Genomic DNA, 23,894 nt, shown 5'->3' with positions numbered 1-23,894 from the left:
CTTCAGACTCAATGTCCCCTTCCTTCCTATAGAATAAGATTTCTTTATGAGCAAAACTAATAGTGGTTAAGAACAGATTCCAGAGCCACACTGTCTTGGGTTTGAATCCCAGCTGTCCCACTTTCTGGCTCTGTGCCTCAGTTTACTCATCTGTAAAAAAGGGGGCAATCAGTGGAACCTGCCTCACAGGTTTATAGGGAGGATTAAATTTTATTATATGTCATTACTATATGTGACAACTTATATGTAAAAGGTATGTATCATCCATTGCATATTATTTCATAAGTATTATATATTACTCCGTATGCATATAATATATATGCACGTATATTAGAATGCGTGTAAGTACTTAGAACAGCGTGCTGGCCCCCTTCAGCACTAGGTTAGCACTAAGCCTGCTCTAGCCCGGGGCATGCAAGGTCATGGGGACCTTTAGTTAAATCTGGCCTGGCGAGAATGCAGAGCTGACAGTCTTCTGTTTTTGTCCCACAGTGAAGCCCCTGGTGAGCTGCCAGCGAGATGGGAGCCCAAAGGAGCAGCACGAAGCTGCTGGGACCCTCTCCCAGGACCCCTGTTCGCTCTTCCTACCCAGCTTCCTACGCAGGGCTTCGTCTTTTTCAGGAGAGGGTCTAGCTTCTGTGTTGTCAGCAAGGTGCACTGGCTGTGAAACTTGACACCCAGCACTGAAGTTGGAAGGAAAAACCCACCTGATGGGCACCAAACAACCCGCACACCTGGGCCCCCAGCTTGATCTTGGTACTTGGGACCCAAGAGCCTTGTTCCGGCTGCCATTTTGAAGAAAGGAACTAAAGCGCTGATTTGTGGGTAGGGATATAAATAATAATAATAATAATAATATTAATAATAATAATGGCTACATGTAGGGAGCACTCAGCACCTGCCAGGTACCGTGCTAAGTGCTTTATGAACATTATGAGTTGAGTCTTTAGCCAACTAAAACCACATTCCCAGACCCCTCGGTTCAAAACAGTATGTCCTGAGTGGTTTGGACAAAGCATTAAAAATTAAGGCTAGTGCCCTCCTGTTGTGAGACAGCACTTGGCCTTTAGGGAGCTCTGAGGAATGAGTGGTTAATTTAGGGTACAGTGAACCTGGCCTTGTCTAGCTTCAGTGATGCAAACTGCTTTAGCTAAAGCTGCCGGGGTCCGGCAGAGCCGGCCTGGAGAACAGGGATCCCTGGGTCATCCTAGTTCTTTAGTTGGAAGAAGGAAGAACGTCAGCTCCTACTCTCCGGTGAAGAGATGTGGCTTCAGCCTGGACTGGCGATGCCCAGGCTCGTGCCAGGCCCCCCATGCCCTCCTGCAGGTGGGCAGGCACCGCCAGGTCATGGAATGAGCCACACCCCGAGCCTTATCTCATCGTGCTAATAGAAGAGTCTATGCTGTTCGTTAGTTGCTCCAGAAAGCCAGCTTTCCCACCTGGCTGCCGGCGAGGGCGGGCCTCTTGGTTCCCGGCTCTCAAAGCAGTGCAGCCTTTTCTTTCCGAACTCTGTGGCTTCTGGCCCTGCTTCCTTGGTTACTAGGAGAATGGATTGGTGATGCTTGTTCTTGTGTTGCTTTTTGACATCATGAAATTAATGTAGGAAACCAAATCCAGAAGTGCGTGTGAGTTCAGGAGGATGGGTGCGCGCCCCACATCCCCACGTGCGTCAGTCTGCGTGACCAATAAATTGTGCCTTTCTCACCTCTCCCACCTGCGTGGCATTTTTTCCTGACATTCAGCCACAGACATGCTTCTAGGCTGTCAGGGCTGCAGAGCGGCAGCCCAGGGAGGGGAGGATATCGAGGTTCACGGTAGAGATGGGCCAGCATTGTCCTGACCAGAGGGGACACGGTAGAAAGAGTTTGAAGTTGGGCGTGGACCAGGACCAGTGGGAGACATCACACATCTCCGTGGGACTCCAGGCACACCCTGCAGCCACCAGACTTCCACCAGCATTGTCCCATTGCCACCACCACCTGCTGTCCTGCAGCCACAAGTTCCTCCTGGCTTTTGTAAGTGTTCATTGCTGAGCTCCAGAGACAGTAAGCACATGTAGACAATCGCCAGGTTGTGGGCCTCCAGACCCCCACGTTCAGGGGCAGCTTGCACTGCTTACGGGTCAGGGGGCAGCACCCAGCCCAGAGGGCCAGTGTGGGTGCTGCCTGGCCCTGCTTCCAGGCTGCCTTGGTCTGGGCTGCTGTCCCCACCACCTCAGGCTACTCGGCCTCTGCTCCTGTTCACAGATGCCAGGCCTGGACTCCAGGCAGAGCCTGAGACAGTGGTGTTCTTGGCAGCCACGGAGCAAACCATTCACTGCCCTTCAATGATAGCACGTGGAGGCCGGCAGGGGCGGGGCTGAAATCCCAGCGCAATCGAGGCTCGTCATCCACTCAGGTGCGATACCCTCACCCCGAAGGCTCACTTCCTGGTCCCTACGTGGAACTTGACCCGAGTCCCCAGGCACCTGCCTTCTGACCCCATAGGCCAAGGGCCGAGGTGGAGGGGCAGCTGGAGGTACCCAGACATCCTTTAGGCCAGCCCTTCCTACACCCACCACCCCACAGCTGAGGACCGGGCCACTGATAGCCATGGCACGTGGGGAATCCACCGCTGCCAGGGGGTGCTGGCGTGCTATGAGGGGCCTGCAACTCCCACCCCTACCTGGAATGGACACCCAGGCCCTCCTCACCATTTCTGAGGGGTCCCAGGAGAAGCGAGTCCAGGAGCAGCAGTGCTCTGAGTTCCGGCGGCCTGAGCAGGTACAGCGCCCCCCTCGCCTCTCCCCCAGGCTCCAACGCCGGCTGTGTCAGCACCAAGCAGGCTTGGGCTGTAATGGGATGGACAACGGGGCCCACTGTGATGCCTGGAACTGGACACTGGAAATTGTGAAATTGAAGACGTTTTCCTCCTTGTCCTTCCAGCTGCTCAGCCCTGCGCCCACCCTTCGAGGTCCCTGACCACGTTTCTCCCTGGGCTCTGGTCCACCACCGTCTCTTGGGGCCAGATTTTTCCGCCATGTCTGCTTTGCTCCCAATCCTGGGCCTGCCAGACACCCAATTCCCCTTCCAACAGCAGGATGAGAGGGGAACCCAGAAATCCCCACCTCTTTGTCATCTAAGTAATTTACCTCTATTTTGTTTCCGCCTTTCTTCACCAAGCTCCCTAACCAAGGAGTTGAATTAATAAGATTTCCTCACAAAAGTGTCCCCTAACCCCGACAGTGAATTCCGTGGTCCCTGAGGTTACAGAAGCTGCTGGAATCACTTTTTCTTTAAGAAGCAAATTTTTCCTTCTTTGCATGACATGAAAGCTGGTTGAAAACAGCAGATTTTTGGGCAACAGAAAGGCGTTGTTGTCCTGATGGCCTTTCCCTAATAGCAGCCCGCGTTCAGCATCCCCAACGCCAGCGCAGCTGCTGCAGCTCCAAGCTGTCTGCCCAGGGACCGGGGTCAGGGGCAGCTGTGCCGCTCCTCCTTCCTGGGCTGTGATTCTTTTTCCACGCCATTTTTTCCACCCGATAGGAGGGAAATTAGTGAGTCATTCAGAAAAGCTCTCTCCCACAGCTACCTTCCCTACCCCAGCCTACAGGGTCTCTCTCTTCGCACGTCCTTAAAATAGTTTCTTTCTCTGGCAAACTAATTTCCATGGAGATCCAGCAATCTGAAGGTCTCGAAGCTTTCTGCAAGCCCCAGCTCGAAGCCTTCACTCTAGCAGAAAGAAACCCTTTATCATGCAAATGTCTGGTCTCAGCCCCACAGACACCTCACCACCACCCCTCGACCCCCCACCCCACCAGGGTCCTTTTTGGGAAACCTGCACTGTGCAGGGAACAACGCCGGCAGGCAGAGTCCGGGCAGGGACAGTCTTCTTTGTGGTCTGCACTGGTCAGCTCTTGTCGCTCAGATCCCAGCACCCAGCCGCTGGGCCGGACTGGGAGTGGTTTTACACGGGTGTACACAGCTCGTGGTCTTCTCTCAACCGCGTGCTGATGGCGTGTGCTGGGCTTTGGAATCAGCACATTCATCAAGGGGGACCATGGCGGGGAGGGCTGGTATATCTTGGGCTGTGGCATCAGAAGGAATGGGGTTTAAATATCTTGTCTTTCATTTCCTAAAAATACGATTTTGTACCAGGCACTTAGCTTTTCTGAGCCTCAGTCTCCTCATCTATAGAACGGGGAGAAGGGAGCCTTCGGCAGGGTGTGGTCGTACGGATTTGGTGGGCTCGGGTCTGTGCCTGGCCAGGTTCATTGAACCTCAGTCCCCTCCCTCTTCCTGGGAGACAAGACTGTGTGGGAGGGCCCCGTGGGGATTCTCCACACAGAGCAGGAGGAAAAGGTCCAGGCCTGCAGGGAAGTCCCGGAAGTAGGTCGGTAAAGGCCTCCCCCCGTGTGGGCAAGAGTATCACTGACAAAGAAGGACGGGAACCAAGGGGCAGGGCGAGCCTGGGCAAGCCTTGAAGACAAGAGACCTTGAGGCCAGATGGGCTAGTTGAGGCCAGGGAGACTAGTTGAGGCCAAGGGGACCAGTTGGGTCTCTTCAGCTACACAGACCAAGCTACTCCGAGAACCTGAACCAAGGGGAGTGGACCTGGGGACATGCAGGGAGCCCCTGAGCTGGCACCCGGCCGTACTCCACAGCGGTGCTGGCCGGGGCACCTGGCCACTGGGACGAGCTGGCAGTCGTCCCGGTCACCACACAGCAGCTCCGTGACCCACGCAGTCCTGGGCTGGTCTGACCCGGTGAGACTCGGCTCCGGCTCGTCTGTTTCTCCCTCCATCGGCTTCTTCCTACTTCCCTAACCAAGTAGATGACTCATAGCCCATGCTTTACCCTGCAGGGACGCGAGCAGACAGGGACACGCAGCTGTTCACGTGTTTAGGAAGGTCAAGAGTGGGGTGAGGCAAGTGAGGGACCCAGCGCAAGAGGTGAGAGGCGCTCACTCTCAGGTGCCCACCTGGACGTGCTCCACCTGGAACTTAGCGTCCCAGGGCCTCGCTTGCCTCACCCCAGCCCTGGTCAGCAGAGCAGGTGGAGGAGGGGTCACCGGATGCCAGGAGGAGTGACAGGCAGCGACACACTGACCTGCAGCTCCGGCAGGGCCCCTGGGAAGGAGCGGGGGTGGGCAAAGGGGCAGCCAGGAGAGGCCATCCTCTGCATTAGGTGGAATTGGGTTTTAGTGCACAGGATGTAAATTGAATATTCGTACCTAATTTTGAGCCTATCCCCAGGAATGGTTTGTCTCACTTGAGTTATTTTAAAAGAGCGTTCAGTGTAGGTAGTGGCTGAGAGCACAGACTCTGGAGCCGGACTGTCTAGGTGTGCCAAAGTGTGCCAGTCTCTGTGCCAGGCCCTGAGGATCTGTGAGGAATAAGGAAATAGCCCCGGCTTCCAGAAGAGGCAAATGCACAGGCCAGAGGTTATATTGCCACGTGTGCGGACAACGGGTGTGTGGACAAAAGACCACGCAATGATTTCCTCCAGGGGCTGCTGGGAGAACGTTTTATGATTTAGTGTTTAGAACGATCGCCGCTGTGGTGCTGAGGATCTTGGACTCTGGGGGACCCGCAGCCCCACTGACGACCCACTTTACTTGCCGACCCAAGTACTAAGTACTTATCTAAGTACTCAGCCTGCCATTGCCTCCTTTCTTCATGTGTACAAAGGAGAGAAGAATAACATCAACCTCGTGGGGTCCTTGGGAGGAAGAGAAGACCTACTAGTGATAACTAACCCCGGCTGCACGTCCACCCTCAGCAAATGCCAGTTGTGATCAATGTGCTCATCTGACAAAACCACATAGTTCTTCCCGTTTCCGTCTCAGCCTCGGATGCTGCAAAGGTCACAGATGTAGAAGCTGCTATGAGCCACTCAGAACTCCACCACTCCTGGCTTCTCAGGCCAGGTCCCGGCTCCAGATCTGACAAGCTGCATGGTGTTGACCAGGTCACTTCTGCGAGTCGCACCCAAGACGCCTGGGACAGGAGAACCCAAGCCACCAAGCCTGGCCTCGGCGCCAGCGCCCAGTGCCACAGAGGCCCCATCAACACCAGTCTCCTTGCTCTTTTCCCTGGTCCTCCTATGTTTTTTTCCAATTTGTCGCCGGGAATCTGTCCTGTCCAACCGTGGATGGACTCGAACAGAGCCACAGCAGGCCTGGCACAGACAGGCCTCCGTTTGCAGGTTGACTCCTGGAGAAGCTAACCCTTCTGGAGCTAAAAGTAGAGAAGAGCGCTGCTCACCACGGGGCCAGGCTCTCGGCCTTAGCACCATTGACATTTGGGGCCGAATCTCTCTTTGCCGGGGGCTGTTTGTGCATTGCAGGATGTTAGCAGCACCCCGGCCTCTGCCCACTAGATGCCAGTACGCCCCCCACACCAGACACTGCTAAATGCCCTCGGGGGAGGGGAAGGGGCAAATCACCCCCTGCCATGCCACGCTTCCCCCGAGACTGTTTTTTGGGGAGATAAGAACACTAACAACCGCCACTAAAAGCAGGAAACTAGGAGGAAGGACGCGCCCCCAACAATATTATAGACGCATCACCAGGCCAGTTGGTTCCTTCCATTTCAAGGGACAAAGATGCGGAGGCCACCTCAGGGGGTGGGGTCTGCCACCAGGATGCATGGGAGGGGAGGGAGTCGCACAGCCCTGCACCAGGGAAACGGGAGCAACAGCCCCTGAGCGGACAGGGTACAGAAGACCCTTGTGAGCCCAGCATCAGCCCTGGGGTCCCCTCCCTGACAGGGTACAGAAGACCCTTGCGAGCCCAGCGTCAGCCCTGGGGTCCCCTCCCTGATTGATGCACGTCTGCTGCTTTTTGCCTCTCCTTGGTCCACAGTCCTGGCCCTCACTTGGTATACCTGACATTCAAAACTTTCAGGGAGGCCAATTTAGGGTCAGCTAATCTCCATTAGCTGTCTTACGAGTTTGGATTCCCCAGAAACAGACTCTGAGACAAAGCTTCAAGTGCAAGGGAAGTATTTGGGAGTAACTCCCAGAAGCACTAGAGAGGGAGTAGGGAATTGAGACTAGGAAGGGAAGGAAGCCAGTAAAGGATGCTCTCAGAGCGGGTAGCCACTGTGGCCAAATGGGGCTTAATCTGCGGGTGCCAGTGTGGAACACAAGCCTGTGTTATCCCATCCAAAGAGGAGAGAGCTGGGTGCCTACACACCCTCTCTCATGAGCCACAGTTAAGGGCTGCCTCTGGGGGGTGTTAATTCCTCAGCCGATAATATAGCCTATGCAGCAAAGGCGTTTCCGACGACCAGAGAGCGCTCTCAGGCCCGAAGAGCCACACACGGGCGTGATGCGGGTGGGGTCCCAATGTGTCTCTTCTGCCACCTGATAGGATCAGTGCTACCGGACAGAGCTCTAGGACCATGCCAGCCCACCAGCACTGGCCTCTCCTACTTTTCTTCTGTGCTGAGATTCCCGAGTGCTCAGAAAAACGTCTCTGAAGAGACATTCAGTGTAAGTATGTCCCAAACAGTACAATGAGAGACTGAATATACACACAGATAATGGTCAGACCATGTATAAAAGCAGATCTCTGACCCACGACCTGCAGCAACCTGCCCGGGAAACCAAGCCCAGGAAGGCAGCCTGCTGTAAGCCAGACTTGGGGGAAGTGAGACAGCTGTCTCTGCTGACAATGCAGGAAGCCAAACAACAACTCCTGGCCCCCAACAGCCAGAAGCTGATTACTAACGGACAGCTTCCCAAAGTTTGTCCCCATTTCGAACTTCAGACCAACCAGAGGAAGCCAACTATGGAGCCCTAAGCCAGCCATGTAACACACCTCCCTCGTAGTTGGCCACCTCCAGCTTCCCCAGGCCCACTGTCCCCCATCAGTCCCCACACCCGAAGCCCTCCCTTTTTCCACCAGAAAGCTTTCCCACTCCTCTGTCTGCCTGTGGGTTGCTGCCAAAACACAGGTGATGGTGGCTGACCCTCTTGCCGTAGCCAGCTCTGAATAGATAGCCTTTACTTTTCTCATTTGATTGGTCTTTATTTCTACAATAAGTATGTCTCAAGTAAGTTACACTAAAAATTTATGGGGTTTTATCTGATATTGAAATTGAACTGGGCATCCTGAATTTTATCTGGAAATGCTAACGCTGCTTCATCTACGTGAGGATCCAAGTCAAGGCTCCATCCCCTCGGGTTGGAGGACTGCTGTGTTTCCACAGCTGGAAGGAGGGACTTCATAAGGTATGTGTCTGTAGCAAGCAAAGAGCAGAGACAGTAATTACCACCAACTGCAGACTGTCTTCCCATCAAAAAGAACCAAGTGGAAGCTAAGGGAGTATTTGCTTTAGGGTTGAACTTTTAAACATAAATGGAAACTTAGAGCAGTAAATATTCCCTGTCAAAGATGCATTTAACTCATAAGTTATCTAACACTAATTACCTATTGGCTGCATGACTTTGGACAAGCTACTTTACATCTCAGGGGAGAGAGGTTTTGCAATCGGAGTTCAGCCACATGAACTACCTCTTTTTAAAAAAAAAAAAAGTCAACACTCTTCAGGGGAACATAACAGAATTCTGAGGATCTGCAATTTATCGTTCACAATATCCAGGATACGATATCATTCATCATGTCCAGGATATAATCCAAAATTGCTTTATATAAAAAGAATCTGCAAAAAAAAAAGAATCTGCAAGATTCTTAGAGAAAAGACATAGAGATCAACCCCATTCCAGATATTGGAATTAGCAGATAAAAATTTACAGCAGGGCTTCCCTGGTGGTGCAGTGGTTGAGAGTCCACCTGCCAATGCAGGGGACACAGGTTTGTGCCCCGGTCCGGGAAGATCCCACATGCCGCGGAGCGGCTGGGCCTGTGAGCCATGGCCGCTGAGCCTGCGCGTCTGGAGCCTGTGCTCTGCAACGGGAGAGGCCACAACAGTGAGAGGCCCACATACTGCAAAAAAAAAAAATATATATATATATATATATATATGTATATTCACAGCAGTTATTATAATTACTCCCAAGGACATAAAGGAAAATATTCCTGAAATAAATTAAGAGATAGAAAAATCTCAGCAGAGAAATAGACATTTAAAAAAGTCTACACAGAATTCTAGTTGAGTAAAAATATCCTTCAAGAATGAACATGAAATACAGACATTTGCACATAAGAGAAAACTGAGAGAATTTGTTGCTATCAGATCTACAACCAAAAAAATGCTAAAGGAATTTTTTAGGCTAATGGGATATGATAATAGGTAGAAACTCAGTTCTTTAGGAAAGAATGAAAAGCATTGGAAATGTTAAATATATGGATAAATATAAAAGACTCTTTTCTCTTAATTTCTTTAAAATATACTGTGTAAAACAATAATTATAACATGTTATTGTAGGGTTTATAAAATATATAGATGAAATACTTATGATAATTGCAGCTTAAAGGTAGAGGAGGGTGGGAAATGGAGCTATATGATTGCCAGGTTTAAACATTTCACATGAAGTGGTACAATATTAACTCTAAATAGACCGTGAAGTGTTAAAAGATATATGTTTTAATCTCTAGAACAACCACCAAAGAAGGGGATTCTAAGGGAGCTATGTGTCTTCCAGTGGCCTCCAATTCCGCCTCCATATTTCTTCCATATTTCTGGGTTTTGATCCTTTTCTGTCCCTTGCTGGTCCCTACCCCAGTTCATTCACTCGGCAAAACACCACCCATGAGTGAAAGCCCACGTGTAAGACGGACTTCACTGAAATTTGGGGGCAGTGTTTTGTTGCCACATCACAGACAACGATTTACAAATAACTATTATACATCTTTGTTCTTAAAATTCTTCAGTCACCTGGCCACCCGAAATTTCTCTCTGAGCTACTTTCTCTGGGGTGCCCCCGCACCCTGCACTGGCCCTCCCTCTGCTCAGAATTCTCCACAACCTTCTTATTTTGTCCTATGGAACCACATGGTTCTCCGTTGCATTCAAAGCCCATCCTTGCCAGGATTTGGGGGTCACTACTTCACAATAGCCATGACCTTGCAAGGTGCAAGAAGATAGTTTTCCCTTTGAAAAATTCCACTACTAACTTTTAGACACGTTTTCCTCTTTTTTACATATAGATACACAACTGAGCTGTCTCCCAGCTCCCTTCTCTATTACATAGAACAGACGAGCTCCAATCCAAACTTGCGTCGTCCACTCATCCAGGTTCTGAGCCAAAGAAACCTGCCCTCGACAGCCATTGTTACTGAAGTAACTTCTCCGGGGCCCCAGGCCCCACCCCACCTGGCTTATTTGCTCTGCCAGCATATAAATGTATTAAGCATGTCCCACATGCTAGGCACACAGTGCTTGTCGTAATATTGTCATAATATTACATATGTAACTCTCCCTAAGAGGGGTTTTTCGGCAGGCTGCTAAGAGTATAAAAAATCTTCTCTCCGTATCATCTCCTTGTTACTGATGGACACTGAGCCACCTTAAGGCCTGTTTGAGAAACCTTAGTCTGACCGTTGCAGTCATCCATTGCCACATAATAACACTCCAAAACTCGATGGCTTGAAACAGCGACGACACTTATTTGGCTCATAAACCTGCAATTCGGGCAGGGCTTGTCGGGGACAGCAGAAACCTGCTTTAAAATCCTCAGTGCCGTCCTCCCCTACCCTCTCCACTTCCTGGTCCTCTCCTCTCTCTCCGTCGCCCTCCTTCCCCTCTCCACCACCCACCTCTACACCCATCCTTCCTCACTCCCCTCTCTCTGCCCTAGTTCGTGCAGTCCCTTTTTTATCAAGTTAAATTTAGATTCTCACGTTTTTCCTTTCCCCGTGGTCCATTTCTATCTTTCCTCAATGGAACCAACAAAATTTTTCCTCGTTAGGAAGGTGGAAGAGGGTGGGTCGTCACTCTTTAATATTTTTCATATATATAGATTTGAAAATAAACCGAATAATTTTAATTCAGTAATTATATTTGCAAATTAACCTAGTATTTTGGGTAGACTAGACATCTTTGTATGTGCATAACCCATGATCGTAAATAGATGCACCTGAACGTATAGGCTATGGCACACTCAAGAGAGACATTAATGAAGAGATTATAGGGGTGCAGGCATCGAAGACAACTAGCAAAGGATGTTGAGGCACCCAGGGATTAGCAACAGCAGAAAGCCATCACTACCCATAGATCTGAAGCGGCGTGGTGTTACCCAAGGCAGTGAGAGCTTGAGCCGGAAGAGGGGTCCCTGTCAGAAGCTATAGTCACAAAAAACAAAACGAACAAACAACAACGAAAAACCCCACCAATAACAACAAAGAAGGACATGGGTTAAAAACACCTTGACTTCCCTCTTCTCCTGCCTTTTTATTCCCTGCTGGTTCTTCCCATTGGCCAGACCCAGCCAGAGGCCAGAGTGCAAGGGAGCTCAGGTGGTGATGCTGTCACAGGGGTCAGCCTCCAGACATGGAACACACTGAGAAGGGCAGAGAATGGGGAGGAGGGTGGGCAAAGGGAGAAAACCCAGCACAACTTGTTACAAAAATGTTAGATTTTTAAAATGTTAGAGTTTTAAAATGTTAGATTTTTAAAATGTTAGAGTTAGATTTAAAAATGTTAGAGTTAGATCACGGTAACTCTATGCATACATCAACTATGTATCAACTATGTATCAACTATGTATCAACTATGCATACATCAGGAGTAAAAGAAGGCGAGGGGAGGGGGGAGGCACATGTCCAAACAATTAAGAAAAATAGACATTGACAGCAATTGGCATGACAGTCATTCTTAATTACATGAGCTAACAAAGTGGGATTCCTGGCATGACTTACTACAAAGGAATTTATCTTTGGCTTGGAAAGCAGAATGGTTCTTATAACAGATTCTTCTAATTATGTTTTGCTTGTGCTAATACGAAGATTTGCTTCCTCAAGTAAATACCACCTGATCACAAAGCAAGATGGCTCAAAAGTACACTGAACTCCAGGTGGAAGCCAGGCTGGGATTTGGCAATTTGCAGCAGATGATGCTCAAGTAAGTGGAAGTTGTTGCTTTGGTTTCATGGGGGCTGTTCTCTCCAGCTAGTCTGTCAAAGCACCAGAGGCAGCTACTGTGTCTCGTGCTTTTTCTGGGTGCCTCAGAAATAATGGTACTCAAAGTTCACTAGGCATGAGAGTCACCTGAGGAACTTGTGAGAGTGCAGATCCGAGGCCCACCAGAAGGAAGGATTCCCTTGGTCTAGATGGTGCCTAAGAATCTGAATTTCAACATTCATTCCAGACCATTCTGATGCTGGTGGTCAGGGCATCACATTTAGGGAAACGCTGTTCCAAAGGCTGAACACACGATTCATATGCCAAGGAGACAAAGAGGTGTAATAGACAAAGTGGGTATCATAGATGATAAAGTGGGTATAATAGATAAAGTCAGGAGATGATTTGGGTCCAGAGCTGGGTTCAGATCCTAACTTTGCCCTTGATTAGTTGAGGCCAATTACTTTCTCTGATTGGCATTTTCAAAAAGAGTAAAAAACAGGGGCTTCCCTGGTGGCACGGTGGTTGAGAGTCAGCCTGCCGATGCAGGGGACACGGGTTCGTGCCCCGGTCCGGGAAGATCCCACATGCCGCGGAGCGGCTGGGCCCGTGAGCCATGGCCGCTGAGCCTGCGCGTCCGGAGCTTGTGCTCCGCAACGGGAGAGGCCACAACAGTGACAGGCCCGCGTACCGAAAAAAAAAAAAAAAAAGTAAAAAATGTACCTGAGAGTACACTTGAAGGTAATAAATGGAAAGTGAAAATCATGATTAATATCCAGTGACACTCACCATTTGTACCCAAAAGCTCCTTGAGTGAGGTTTTCTCAAGATGACAGGGCTCTGGGGGTCCTACCACAAAAGACCCATGAGGACGGCATCTCTGAGGCCCAGGACTATGTCCTTGTGCCCACGGAGCACCATCCTGCGATACGGTAGTTCATACATTTCATAGATTTTTAGGCTTTGCTCTTTCCTTGTTTCCATTCAGGAAGTTATTATTCATCCTGCAGCATATGGATAACAGGTTTTTCTACCCATTTTCTCTCGTCACTGGCATTACACCATTAAACAATATGGTGTTAACAAAAAAATATTAAAACTAGCCATCTTAGTTTTTTGGTTCTGGGTCATAGTATAGCAAACTGAAAAGGAAAATCTTTCACACAGTCCCAGTGGTGCAGAAACATTTAGAAATGATTCTAAATATAGATTTCCAGCTGACAGAGGGGTTGTTTTATGTCATTCTGTAATTTCCTTTTCACAGCGTGTTCTGTGTGCCGGGGTAAAGATTTTTAATGAAGTCAGAATGCTAAATTTAAGTGAACCTTTGCTCTCCGTTCATTGCAAAAGCATTTCGTTACCATTTAATTGGCTGCGCATCTTGGCATCAGACGCCCAAGCAGCAAAACAGACATCAGACCTCGTAATGCAACAGTCTTGATGATGCCCAGATTCTAACTATCACTGTGGGTCTTTCCTAATCTTTCACTTAATAGACTTTCAGTGAATACATGTACAAAGAGTTTCCATTGTTCCTATTAAATCATCCTAATTAGACATGAATACGTGATAATATGACTTGAGGAATATTTTACATAATGTAATTACCAATATTAGATGACATATAATAAGCTCCAAATTTTGTGGTCAATGAATAGCCTACGAATACCGCTTATTGTCGGGAATAAATTTAAAACGCAAGCTGTCCCAAGCAAGCCATACAAAACGTTTACTTATAACTCAGGTCCCAAATCTACAGTCACCTGTTAGTGACTGTAAAATCTGATGGAGCTCTACTGGACCTTCAAACTTAGGTGTGCATGAGAATCCCCTGAGAGGCTTTTAAAAATACAGGTTCTGGGGCCACCCACGGAGGAGTTGATTCAGCAGCTCTGAGGGTGGGGGAGAGGTAAAACGTGCATTTTAAACACCTCCCCAGGTGATGCTGGTGTAGCTAGCTGGGAACTAACTAGTCCATTTTTCCTGGAGGCCCTCCTCTCTCCTTTGTTCCTACCCTTGGGCCACTCCCAACCCAGGTATCCTTTTCAACACTGGCCTGGAGGCAGGTGTGTATCTATGATCAAGGAATGTTCTTCCAGCTCTCCAACTCTTGGCTTGACCCCATGGCAATCTAATCACTAACAAGGTAAATTCACACAGATCCAACAGGTTACCCCCAGAGAACGCTCAGAGAGGTTCTGGATGCCTTTGGGCCAAACAAAAATGCACAGTCATGTGCGTTCTTTTCTTGATCCTCTCTACTCTGTAGGGTGGGTCTTATGTGTACTTTACAGAGGAAGAAGCTGAGATTCAGAGAGGTCAGGGCACTTGGCAAAGCTCACACAAGAAAGGTGGAGAATTCTGAGCCTGTCTCAGGCTCCAAACGTGTGCTTACCTTGTCAAGAGCTCAATTATGTTGCCAGGATATGTGGAGGTGGGTTAAGCATTTTACATAAAAGAATAAACCAATTACCTCTCGGAATTAATTTTCTATACAAGAGGAGATTACTGTACATTCACAGAATAGCAGCTACACAGGAAATGATTAAAATTCTAAGAAACATCTCCCTGTCTCTAGCTTCAGACCTTTTACAATGCTTCCATCTTATGGTTAGGTGTGAAAACAAAAAATTAAGTCCTGGTTTGTCTCCCGTTTTCAAACCCTCTATCAATGGCCCAAGGACATCCTGGCTTGGGTGGGGGCATTGCAGGAGCTATTTCCCAACAGGATCAGAAAAGTGATCTTCATAAACGTAAGGCTGGAATTTTCAAAGCTAACTTTTGCAGTTTTGATGGGTTTGCAGTTTTGATGGTATTCTCAGACTCCATAACAAAGTAACATACCGTTCATTTTCTGGTGAGAGCCCATTTCCTGGTTCACAGACGGCTGTTTTCTCAGTCTTCACATGGCAAAGAGAGAAAGAGATTTCTCTCTCCCTTCTTTTTCTTATAAAACCTATTGGATTAGGGCCCCATGCTTATGACCTCATCAAAATTTATCTCCTGAAAGCTCTATGTCCAAATACAGTCACCTTGGATTTAGGGATTCAACATATGAATTTCGGGGGCATACAATTCTGTTCAGAGCAGATGGATTCAGTAATTTTCTAGAAAAGCAACTTTGGAGAGATGCAAATAGGCAGCTTTTCCTAACTGAAGGCAGTAAGCTCTGAGAAGGTACACTTCCAACGCTTTTGTGGAAAAATGGGTGGTGTATCAGGAAGTCAACACGTGGGGTTACCAGGCCTTAGGCCGGAACCCTGAAAGATGCTGTGGCTGCTGAATCCGGTTCCATAGTGTCCGAGGCAGAATTGTATGCAAATACCTTTGAATATGGACATTTCTCAGGGAGGTATTGCTCTAGCCACAGTGGCTTCCCTGCTGGGTTTTGGCAAGCTATGGTGTTAGGGCTGTCTTAGGCTGGGTTCCCTAGAAGCAGAGCCTGAGACTGGGATTCGTGTGCCAGCAATTTATTGACAAAATGCTCTCAATCCAGACATCAGGATAGGCATTGAGGGAAGGAGGATAGGTCAGGGGAAGAAATTAGGCAGAATTGTAGTTTTTAGAGAAGTCTGTCCTCAGTCTGTCCCATGGGGCACTCCGGAAGATATATTGCATCACAGAGAGTGTCCTGTTCAAAGGCAAGGGCACTGGGCACCCAAGCCTCCTCCTATCAGTTAGTCATTGACCACCTTCTAGGCATCTCTTGGAGGGGAGCTGGCTCTGGTCAGCCAAGGGCAGTCCTCCAGAGAAGGGGACAGTTGTGAGCCTTTTGCTGTCAACACCCACTTCAACACAGGACTGGGTGCACTGGCTGCTGCAGAGGACCAGGTGGGCTCCAAATGCACCTGCTACAGAGCCTGCTCTAGCTGAGCCCTCTGCCTGGATGCTCTTCCGCCAGATAACCTTTTAGCAGACTCCCTCCCCTCTGTCAGGTCTTTGCTAAAACCTCACCTTCTCAATGAGGTCCACACTGGCCACCCTGGCCACCTTACTGATGTGCAAACTGCACCTCCACCCCCTCACCAGCACTGTGACTCTGATCCACCCTTTCTTTTTGTTCACAGCTCTCATCGCCCTCAGACATACATAACTTACGTCTTTCATATGTTCAGTTTCCTTATGGTCTGTATCTCCCATTAGAATGGAAGCTCTTCATAAATACTGGTCTAGCTTTAGCCCCGAGAATACCGCCTGGCATATGCAAGGCACTTAATCAATGCTTGCTGAGTTAATTATTTAAGTCACAAAGGGACCCAGACCAAAGAAGAGAGGAGGTCAAGACTCCAAAAGAAGAGAGGAGGTCAAGACTCCAAAGAAAAGATGGTCTAAAAGTACAGTAGCCAATCCAGTAGGGTGCATCTTGGGTCCTACAGGAGGGGTAACACCACCTCCATCTTCGGGTCCAGATGAATGTAAAGTGGTCATTAAAATGGCTCTGTGTGGCTGCTCAAAGCTGTCTGCCCAATACGGTTGCTGTAGTGGAGGACTTACTAGGCTACTACTGGCACTTCTGAAATAACTTTGTCGTATTCTCCCTCAGAAGACCACCCTGATGATAAGACCTTAGTTAGCAGAACTTTTCATCCTAAGGTACGGAAATGCTAAGATATGGAAACACTCAGATATGACAGTGCTTCATAGATACCACATGAGGAATTTTTACAGCTTCCTTAGAAGATGCATGCTAACGTGCACACTCCCATTAGTTCCGTGACAAGGTCCACCACGTCCTATCTGCCTCATAAAGAAGAGATCTTGGACAAATCGTGAAAAAAATTTTTTTAATCATCTCTTCCTTGCCTTCCCCCCCCCCCAAAATTCACAGGAAATGGTTTATTCCTTGCCTAGACAAAATGGGCAAAAGATTTAGATAGAGATTACCCAAAAGAGAATGAATCATGAGTAACCAAATAGATGGGAAAAAGTTCAATTTTACCAAATTAAAACAACAGTCAAATACGATTGTCATCTATCAAATAGCAAAGTTGTTTTTCATTTTTCGTTTTTTTTTTTCTATTGTACTACCAAAACTGGCAAAGAAATGGTTCTACACATGGATGGAAGTATAAAGTCATAAAAGCCTATGGAAAGTTATATGGTCAGATGTATTTAAAGACTTTGCTCTCTTCATAACCTTTGACCTGTGAGAGTCAGAACCCTGGTGGAACCCAATCCTACCAAAATAATCAGAAATTCAGGGAGAGAAGAGCCTTTTGAAACCAGCCATAGGGGTTTATAGCAGGACTAAAATGCCAGGAAGAGGAAAGAAGAGAAAGAGACTCCTTGGGTAAGATGCTGATAGATTCCCTCAAAATTTCTCTTTGGTTTAACTTTCTATCACTAGGACAAATTTTCTTTAACAAACCTGTCAGTAAAATGTACTTCTGATAACAAGTGTGTTTTCAGGTCCCTAAGACATTTTACAAATCCCCACATAATTGTGTGATGAAAGGTCATTTACTCTGTCAAAAATATATTCTATTAACTCAGGCTGAAACGTCACGTACGCATTTTCTACATTTAACTTGACTTTGCCCATGAGTTGGATAATAGATCTGAACCCAGCATCGAAATATGCAAATCATCCCACCTGGGATGCAAATGTCAAATATGCAGAGACAGACTTCAGAACACATTGTGTGTGTGTGTGTGTGTGTGTGTGTGTGTGTGCGCGCGTGTGTGTGTGCAAGGACAACTTTTGTCACATTTACCCTGTGGCCCAACAAAGAGACCACTGGTATTTAGTTTCATAGTTGTATTTGCTGCTTTCATGTGCTTCTGACTTGAATCTTGTTTCCGATAGTTCCCAAACCTTCCCTGTGCATGGCTCTTAGTAACTTGGAGCCATGTTAATAAATTTTATTTTCAAAATTCAGAAATTCAGAATTCAAAACAACAATTTAAAAAATTCTCTGTGGAAAGGGGCGGGGGTGCAATGAATTGGGAGATTGGGATTGACATATATACACTATTTATACTATGTATAAAATAGATAACTAGGGCTTCCCTGGTGGTGCAGTGGTTGAGAGTCCGCCTGGCAATGCGGGGGACACGGGTTTGTGCCCCGGTCCGGGAAGATCCCACATGCCACGGAGCAGCTAGGCCCGTGAGCCATGGCCGCTGAGCCTGTGCGTCTGAAGCCTGTGCTCCGCAATGGGAGAGGGCACAACAGTGAGAGGCCCGCGTACCGCAAAAAAAAATAATAATAATAACTAATGAGAGCCTACTGTATAGCTCAGGGAACTCTACTCAGTTCTCTGTGGTAACCTAAATGGGAAGGAAATCCAAAAAGGGGGGGATATATGTATACGTATAGCTGATCCACTTTGCTGTATGGTAGAAACTAACACAATATTGTAAAGCAACTATACTCCAATTAAAGTTAATTTAAAAAAAAGGAAAAAAAACATGAATCAATAGACAGGATGTGTTCGTTTTGTAGCCTCAGCAAAAAGGACTCCTATGTCTTATGGAAATGATCACAAATTTCAAACAAATAATGTGAAAATTAATGAGAAAAAACCAAAAAATTCTTTGGGGACTTCCCTGGTGGCACAGTGGTTAAGAATCTGCCTGCCAAAGCAGGGGACACGGGTTCAAGCCCTGGTCTGGGAAGATCCCACATGCCACGGAGCAACTAAGCCCATGCGCCACAACTACTGTGCCTGCGCTCTAGAGCCCGTGAGCCACAGCTACTGAGCCCGTGAGCCACAACTACTGAAGCCCACGCGCCTAGAGTCTGTGCTCCTCAACAAGAGAAGCCACTGCAATGAGAAGCCCGCACACCACAACGAAGAGTAGCCCCCACTCACCGCAACTAGAGAAAATCCACACGTGGCAACGAAGACCCAATGCAGCCATAAAAAATTAATAAATAAATAAATTTATTGGAAAAAAATGGAGATCCAGGCATCACCCACCTTCTGACAGCCCAAAACACTGTGGCTCAGGAGGTAGCCCGCATATCCTCTGAAGAGCACCCCTAGGAGAAACAAGCTTGACCACTATGCCGTCATCACGTTCCCCTCACCACGGAGTCAGCCATGAAGAAAATAGAAGACAACAACGCACTGGTGTTCATTGTGGATGTCAAGGCCAACAAGCACCAAGTTAAACAGGCTGTGAAGAAGCCCTATAACATCCACATGGCTAAGGTCAACACCCTGATCAGGCCTCATGGTTAGAAGAATGTATATGTTCGACCGGCTCCTGACTATGATGCTTTGGGTGTTGCCAACAAAATTGGGATCATCTAAACTGAGTCCAGCTGGTTAATTCTAAATATAAAAGTCTTCGCTATTAAAAAGAAAGAAAAAATAGCTTCAGCCCATAAAACAAGTGCTCACCCAAAATGGGATTTAAGGGTTTTTGTTTTTTTTTTTTAATCTTTTGGCCATGCAGTGCGGCAGGTGGAATCTTAGTTCCCTGACCAGGGATCGAACCTGAAACCCCTGCAGTGGAAGCGCGGAGTCTTAACTACTGGACCGCCAGGGAAGTCCCAAGTTTTTGTTTTTTAAATTTTTAGCGGAAAAGCTGCTTAAAAGGTTGTTGGCAGTTCCCAGTTTCTGAAGGCAGAGCCTGTGCAGCAGAGGTGTTCCCTGATTACTCCATGAAAGTATTTACCCAGACTTCATTTACTTTGGAAAAATTAATAGAAATGGGCTATTTAGTTACCCAAAGGTGAAGCAAATTCCCGCCCATTGATCTTGGAGATGCTGTGAAATCATAGCAGATGGGAATACAGGGTTGCTGGGGAGGAGCGGAGAAGATTCCATTCACCCCCATCCCACCACAGGAGACCTGCCTTCACGGCCCTCGTGTGAGAAGTCACATGGGGTCTGGCAGAGAGGGCAGGCAGGCCCCCCACGTTGCAGCATGAGGGGCTGTCACCTCCCCAGTCATGAATCCGGGCCTGAGAAAGGACACAGCAAGGCCGTCTTCCCCCAGCTAGAAGCCCCCTTACTCCAGACCCAGGACCTGCAGCAGCGCTTGGTTCATTCCCTCAGATCCTGGCAAAGGCAGACAGGACCAGGAGGGAATTCCCTGCTTTGAGCCTCTGCCATAAAATTATGTTTAAGGGACTTTCCAGCTGTCGAATTCTGTATTTCCATTGTAGTCAAGGATCTCTGCTTACGAGGAAGAGAAACGAGCTACAGGTGGAGATGGAGCAATGGCAGAGGCCAGGGAGCACAGATGACATGCAGGCTCAGACACATGGTGGCGTGGGGAGTGGGGCTCTTCCCTGGCTGTGGTCTTCCCCAGACGTTTCCTCTGCCCACTTTCCTTGCTCCCCTCTCCTTCCTGGTCTCCCTGGCTTTGCTTTGGCTCCACATAGCTGCTCGAACCCTGAAGTCCAGCTCCCCATGCCTGGACCCCTGGAAGAGGAACCTGGCCCATCTTGGGTGTCCACAGCTGCTCCAAAGAGCGATGGGTCACATAGGTCCAGTCCCGTGGTGGAAACATAAGCACCCACACCCATGATGTTATTAGAGGGAAAGCAATTAGACTTGGGGGGTCAGGACCCCCAAAATGTCTATAGCAGAACTGGCAGCTCACTCCTTCTCCCATTCTCTCCTGGTACTTGGGTTTCATCACAACCTCTGGTTCCCTGACGAGCACATGCCAAGTCAGGATTAGATGTAACAGATTTACTGACGGAGACACCTGGGAGAGGAGATGGAGGAATGGGGGTCTCTGGATGAGGCTAGAAGAGCTGTCAGACCATGTGCAGGCCAGACCCTGGGAAGGAGAGAGGGAGGAAGGGAGGTTGGGAAGGAAGGCCCTCAGCCTGCAGTGAGTTCTAGCAAAGTTTCAGCAGGGCTGATAGGGCGTCTGTCTTAATCAGCTCTGGCCTCTTTAACAAGATACCACAGACTGGGCACTAAATAACAGATATTTATTCTTCACAGTCTGGAGGCCAGGAAGTCCAAGATCTATGTGCCAAAAGATTCTATGTCTGGTGAGAGCCCTCTTCCTGGTTTGCAGATGGCCTGGCAGAGAGAAATCATCTCTCAGGTGTCTCTTCTTATGAGGGCACTAATCCCATTCATGGGGGCTCCACCCTCCTGACTTAATCACCCCCCAAAGGTTGCACCCCCTAATACCATCACATTGGGGGTTAGGGCTTCAATGCATGAATTTTGGGAGGACACAAGATTTAGTCCATAACAGTGTCCTTGAGGCAAAGTCAGTCAGAGGAGTCTCACATGTCTCAGGAGTGACTTTGCCTTAGTTCCCCTGCTGTGCTTGGTCCCTGGTTGAGGTTTCCATCAGAAATGTGGACATGGCTTTATTGCAGCGGTGGATTCAGAGAGCAGCAGCAGTGGCTGTCAGTCAATTTTGATTCCCCAGTAGGAGATCTGAAGGGCATAAGTTCAAGGCCAACACACAGGCGCTTCTTTATTTTAAGAATGCAAAAACTCTCCTTAGCCTGAAAGCCTCACAAAAACAAATAGTCTGGATCTGGCCCACCTGCCATATTTTGCTGACCCCCCCCACCCCCCGCCCTTGGTTTAAATTACAAGTTAAGGTTTCAGTTGTTTGAATCTGAAATCCTCCTAACTTCCACAAGTGGGGGAGTATTGCTGACACAAGAATGCTGACTTAAGGCTGCTTGTCCTTCTAATTCCCCTCGTAAATTAGTCCATTGACACTCAGACTTACTGCATCTTACTTTAATTCTTGCTTGCATGAGAGAATGAGTGTTTTCCTTTTCCTCCTGTCCACTCCTCACCTCCTGAAGCAGGTAACATTTAAGTTTACAGTAATGGGTGTGGGGTGGGGGCAGGGCTTCTGTAACAGAAGTCAAGACCTGAGAGGAGAAAAATAATCTTAAAAATAATCTTACAGGTTTTTTTCCTTTTGTCCACGACGTTCAGCATGCGGGATCTTAGTTCCCTGACCAGGAATCGAACCTCTGCTCTCTTCAGGAAAAGCACAGAATCCTAACCACTGGACCACCAGGGAAATCCCAATAATCTTACGGTTTAATAAGGCACTGGAGAGGCACTAGCAAGAATCAAAGATCTGACAGTCTTTTAGATCCATCCCTACCAACCCCCTTCCCAGCCAGACCAGAGGGTCATTCACTCTTTCCTGCAACACCCGCCCCCCCCACACACACACACACACCCCAACTGACAGGAAATGGGTGGAGCGCAGAGTGGCTGACAAACTTAACCATCACAGGGGTGGAGCTCATATTGGACACCAAAGGGATGGGGCCTTGAGGGAAAGAGAGCTAAGAAAACTAGAGGGCTGGAGAGAGAGAGGTAGGGGGATAGGTTGTGGAAGGGAGAGGCGGAGAGGGTGAGGGCCACTCTGCTCCCAGGGTGTAATCCTGTGGTGCAGCCCCAAGGTCTAGGGCAAGGCCCAGGCCCACGGGAATCACAGGCTGTGTTGGAAAGACCAGAGAGGACACCCCTGACTCTCCACCTCAATGCAGACTATGTAAGGGCTGGACCAGATCACATGAACCTGTCGGGAAGGCCAGTTGAACGGTTTCCTAGGTGTACTTCATGGCCAGACAATTCTGCCTGGACTGGACTGCCCCACACCTCCAGAAGAACGAGGGCTGTGCTGGGATTACCCAGGCAACTGGAGAAGCCGTTGATCCAGCATACTCTTTGACAAAATTAAGGGAGCTCTGCAAGGAACCTTTGGTTGTGGGGAAGTTTAAGAGACTGAGGTCTGGTGCATGACCTGGCATAGAAAAATGTCCTTATTGGAAAGAAGAGGTTCAGAACCAAGAACTGGAAAGTGTGTGCAGTCACACAGCACACAGAGTGGCCAGCCCTGAGCCCCGTCTCTGCAGGACGCTGCATCCCTGGCTGGCCCCTCCGTATTTAGGGATCAGCCTCCCAAAAGCAAATTGTCTGGGCATCCGGATTTGCAGAGCAAGTTCAACACACTGCTGCTCCAATTGTTGGCTTTTTTAAAGACAGAACGTCAACTTGATGCCTCAGCAAGGAACCCCATCTCATGATATGCAATATTTATTTAGTTAGTTATTTAATCAAAATACTATTCCACTGCTGTGTGCTCTCTACGTGGTTCTACTGCATGAGGATGCAGTGGTGGTTAAACACTCTGAAAAACTATTAATATCCCATGAGTCATCGAAATGGTGCTTTTCCAAATAGTGTCCCTTCACTTTCCGATGAGGGGGAAATGACAATACAGTTCTAACATATGGCAACAGTATTTTCTAATATCCCCAGGCTGACTCTAATCACTTTGAGGTTATTAAAATTTTCTCTGACCAGCAGACACTATTATTTAGAACAGAGCTTCACTTAGACGTTCATGAGATCTCAGATCCAGAAACCTTTCCCCGAGAATTTGGAAATGGATTGCTGATGAACACAAAACATGCATGGTGAGAAGAGTGGGTTGACCTTCCTCCTTTTGTCAAGATTTTAAAGTGGAAAACCCAGCCTTAGTGACCACCTGTGGGGACACTACCGTTCTGTCTGCCCAGCCCTAGTGTTTTCTTGGGCTGGTCTGCTGTCTTCATCAGGACTCTTGGGAATTCCCTGGCAGTCCAGTGGTTAGGACTCTGCTTTTACACTGCAGAGGACACGGGTTCAATCCCTGGTCTGGGAATGAAGATCCTGCCAGCTGCACGGCGTGGCCAAAACCAACCAACCAACCAACAAAAAATCAGGTTTCTTGGGTGGCAAGAGAAAATAAAAGCCCAGAGTAAACCAGCTTTAGTGAAACACAGGAATGTATTAGCTCATGTAACCAGACTGGGAAGGTAGGGCTGGGCTGCTTTCAGGACTGGCGGGAACCAGGGACACTAATGCCGTCAGAATTTGGGGTTTCTCGTCTCCTCTTCTCCCTGTGTGTTTGCTCCATTTTTTTCAGGCTAAACTCTTCATGAG

At 48.3% G+C, this 23,894-nt stretch overlaps 1 protein-coding gene across 1 annotated transcript in view; it reads left to right on the top strand.

Annotated features, from left to right (window-relative positions):
• Positions 1-1,708, top strand: part of INPP5D (inositol polyphosphate-5-phosphatase D) — a 131,938-nt gene extending 130,230 nt beyond the window's left edge. The window contains exon 27 of the mRNA XM_067740198.1: positions 493-1,708. Within this exon, the coding sequence (XP_067596299.1) occupies positions 493-495 (3 nt within the window). The 3' untranslated portion in view covers positions 496-1,708. The remainder of the gene's footprint in view (positions 1-492) is intronic.
• The last annotated feature ends 22,186 nt before the right edge of the window (positions 1,709-23,894 follow it).

Source organism: Pseudorca crassidens, chromosome 6 (assembly GCF_039906515.1).
Source record: "Pseudorca crassidens isolate mPseCra1 chromosome 6, mPseCra1.hap1, whole genome shotgun sequence".
Lineage (NCBI taxonomy): Eukaryota > Metazoa > Chordata > Mammalia > Artiodactyla > Delphinidae > Pseudorca > Pseudorca crassidens.
The sequence above is the reverse complement of the archived record's forward strand: the minus strand, read 5'-3'. Positions and strand labels throughout refer to the sequence as shown.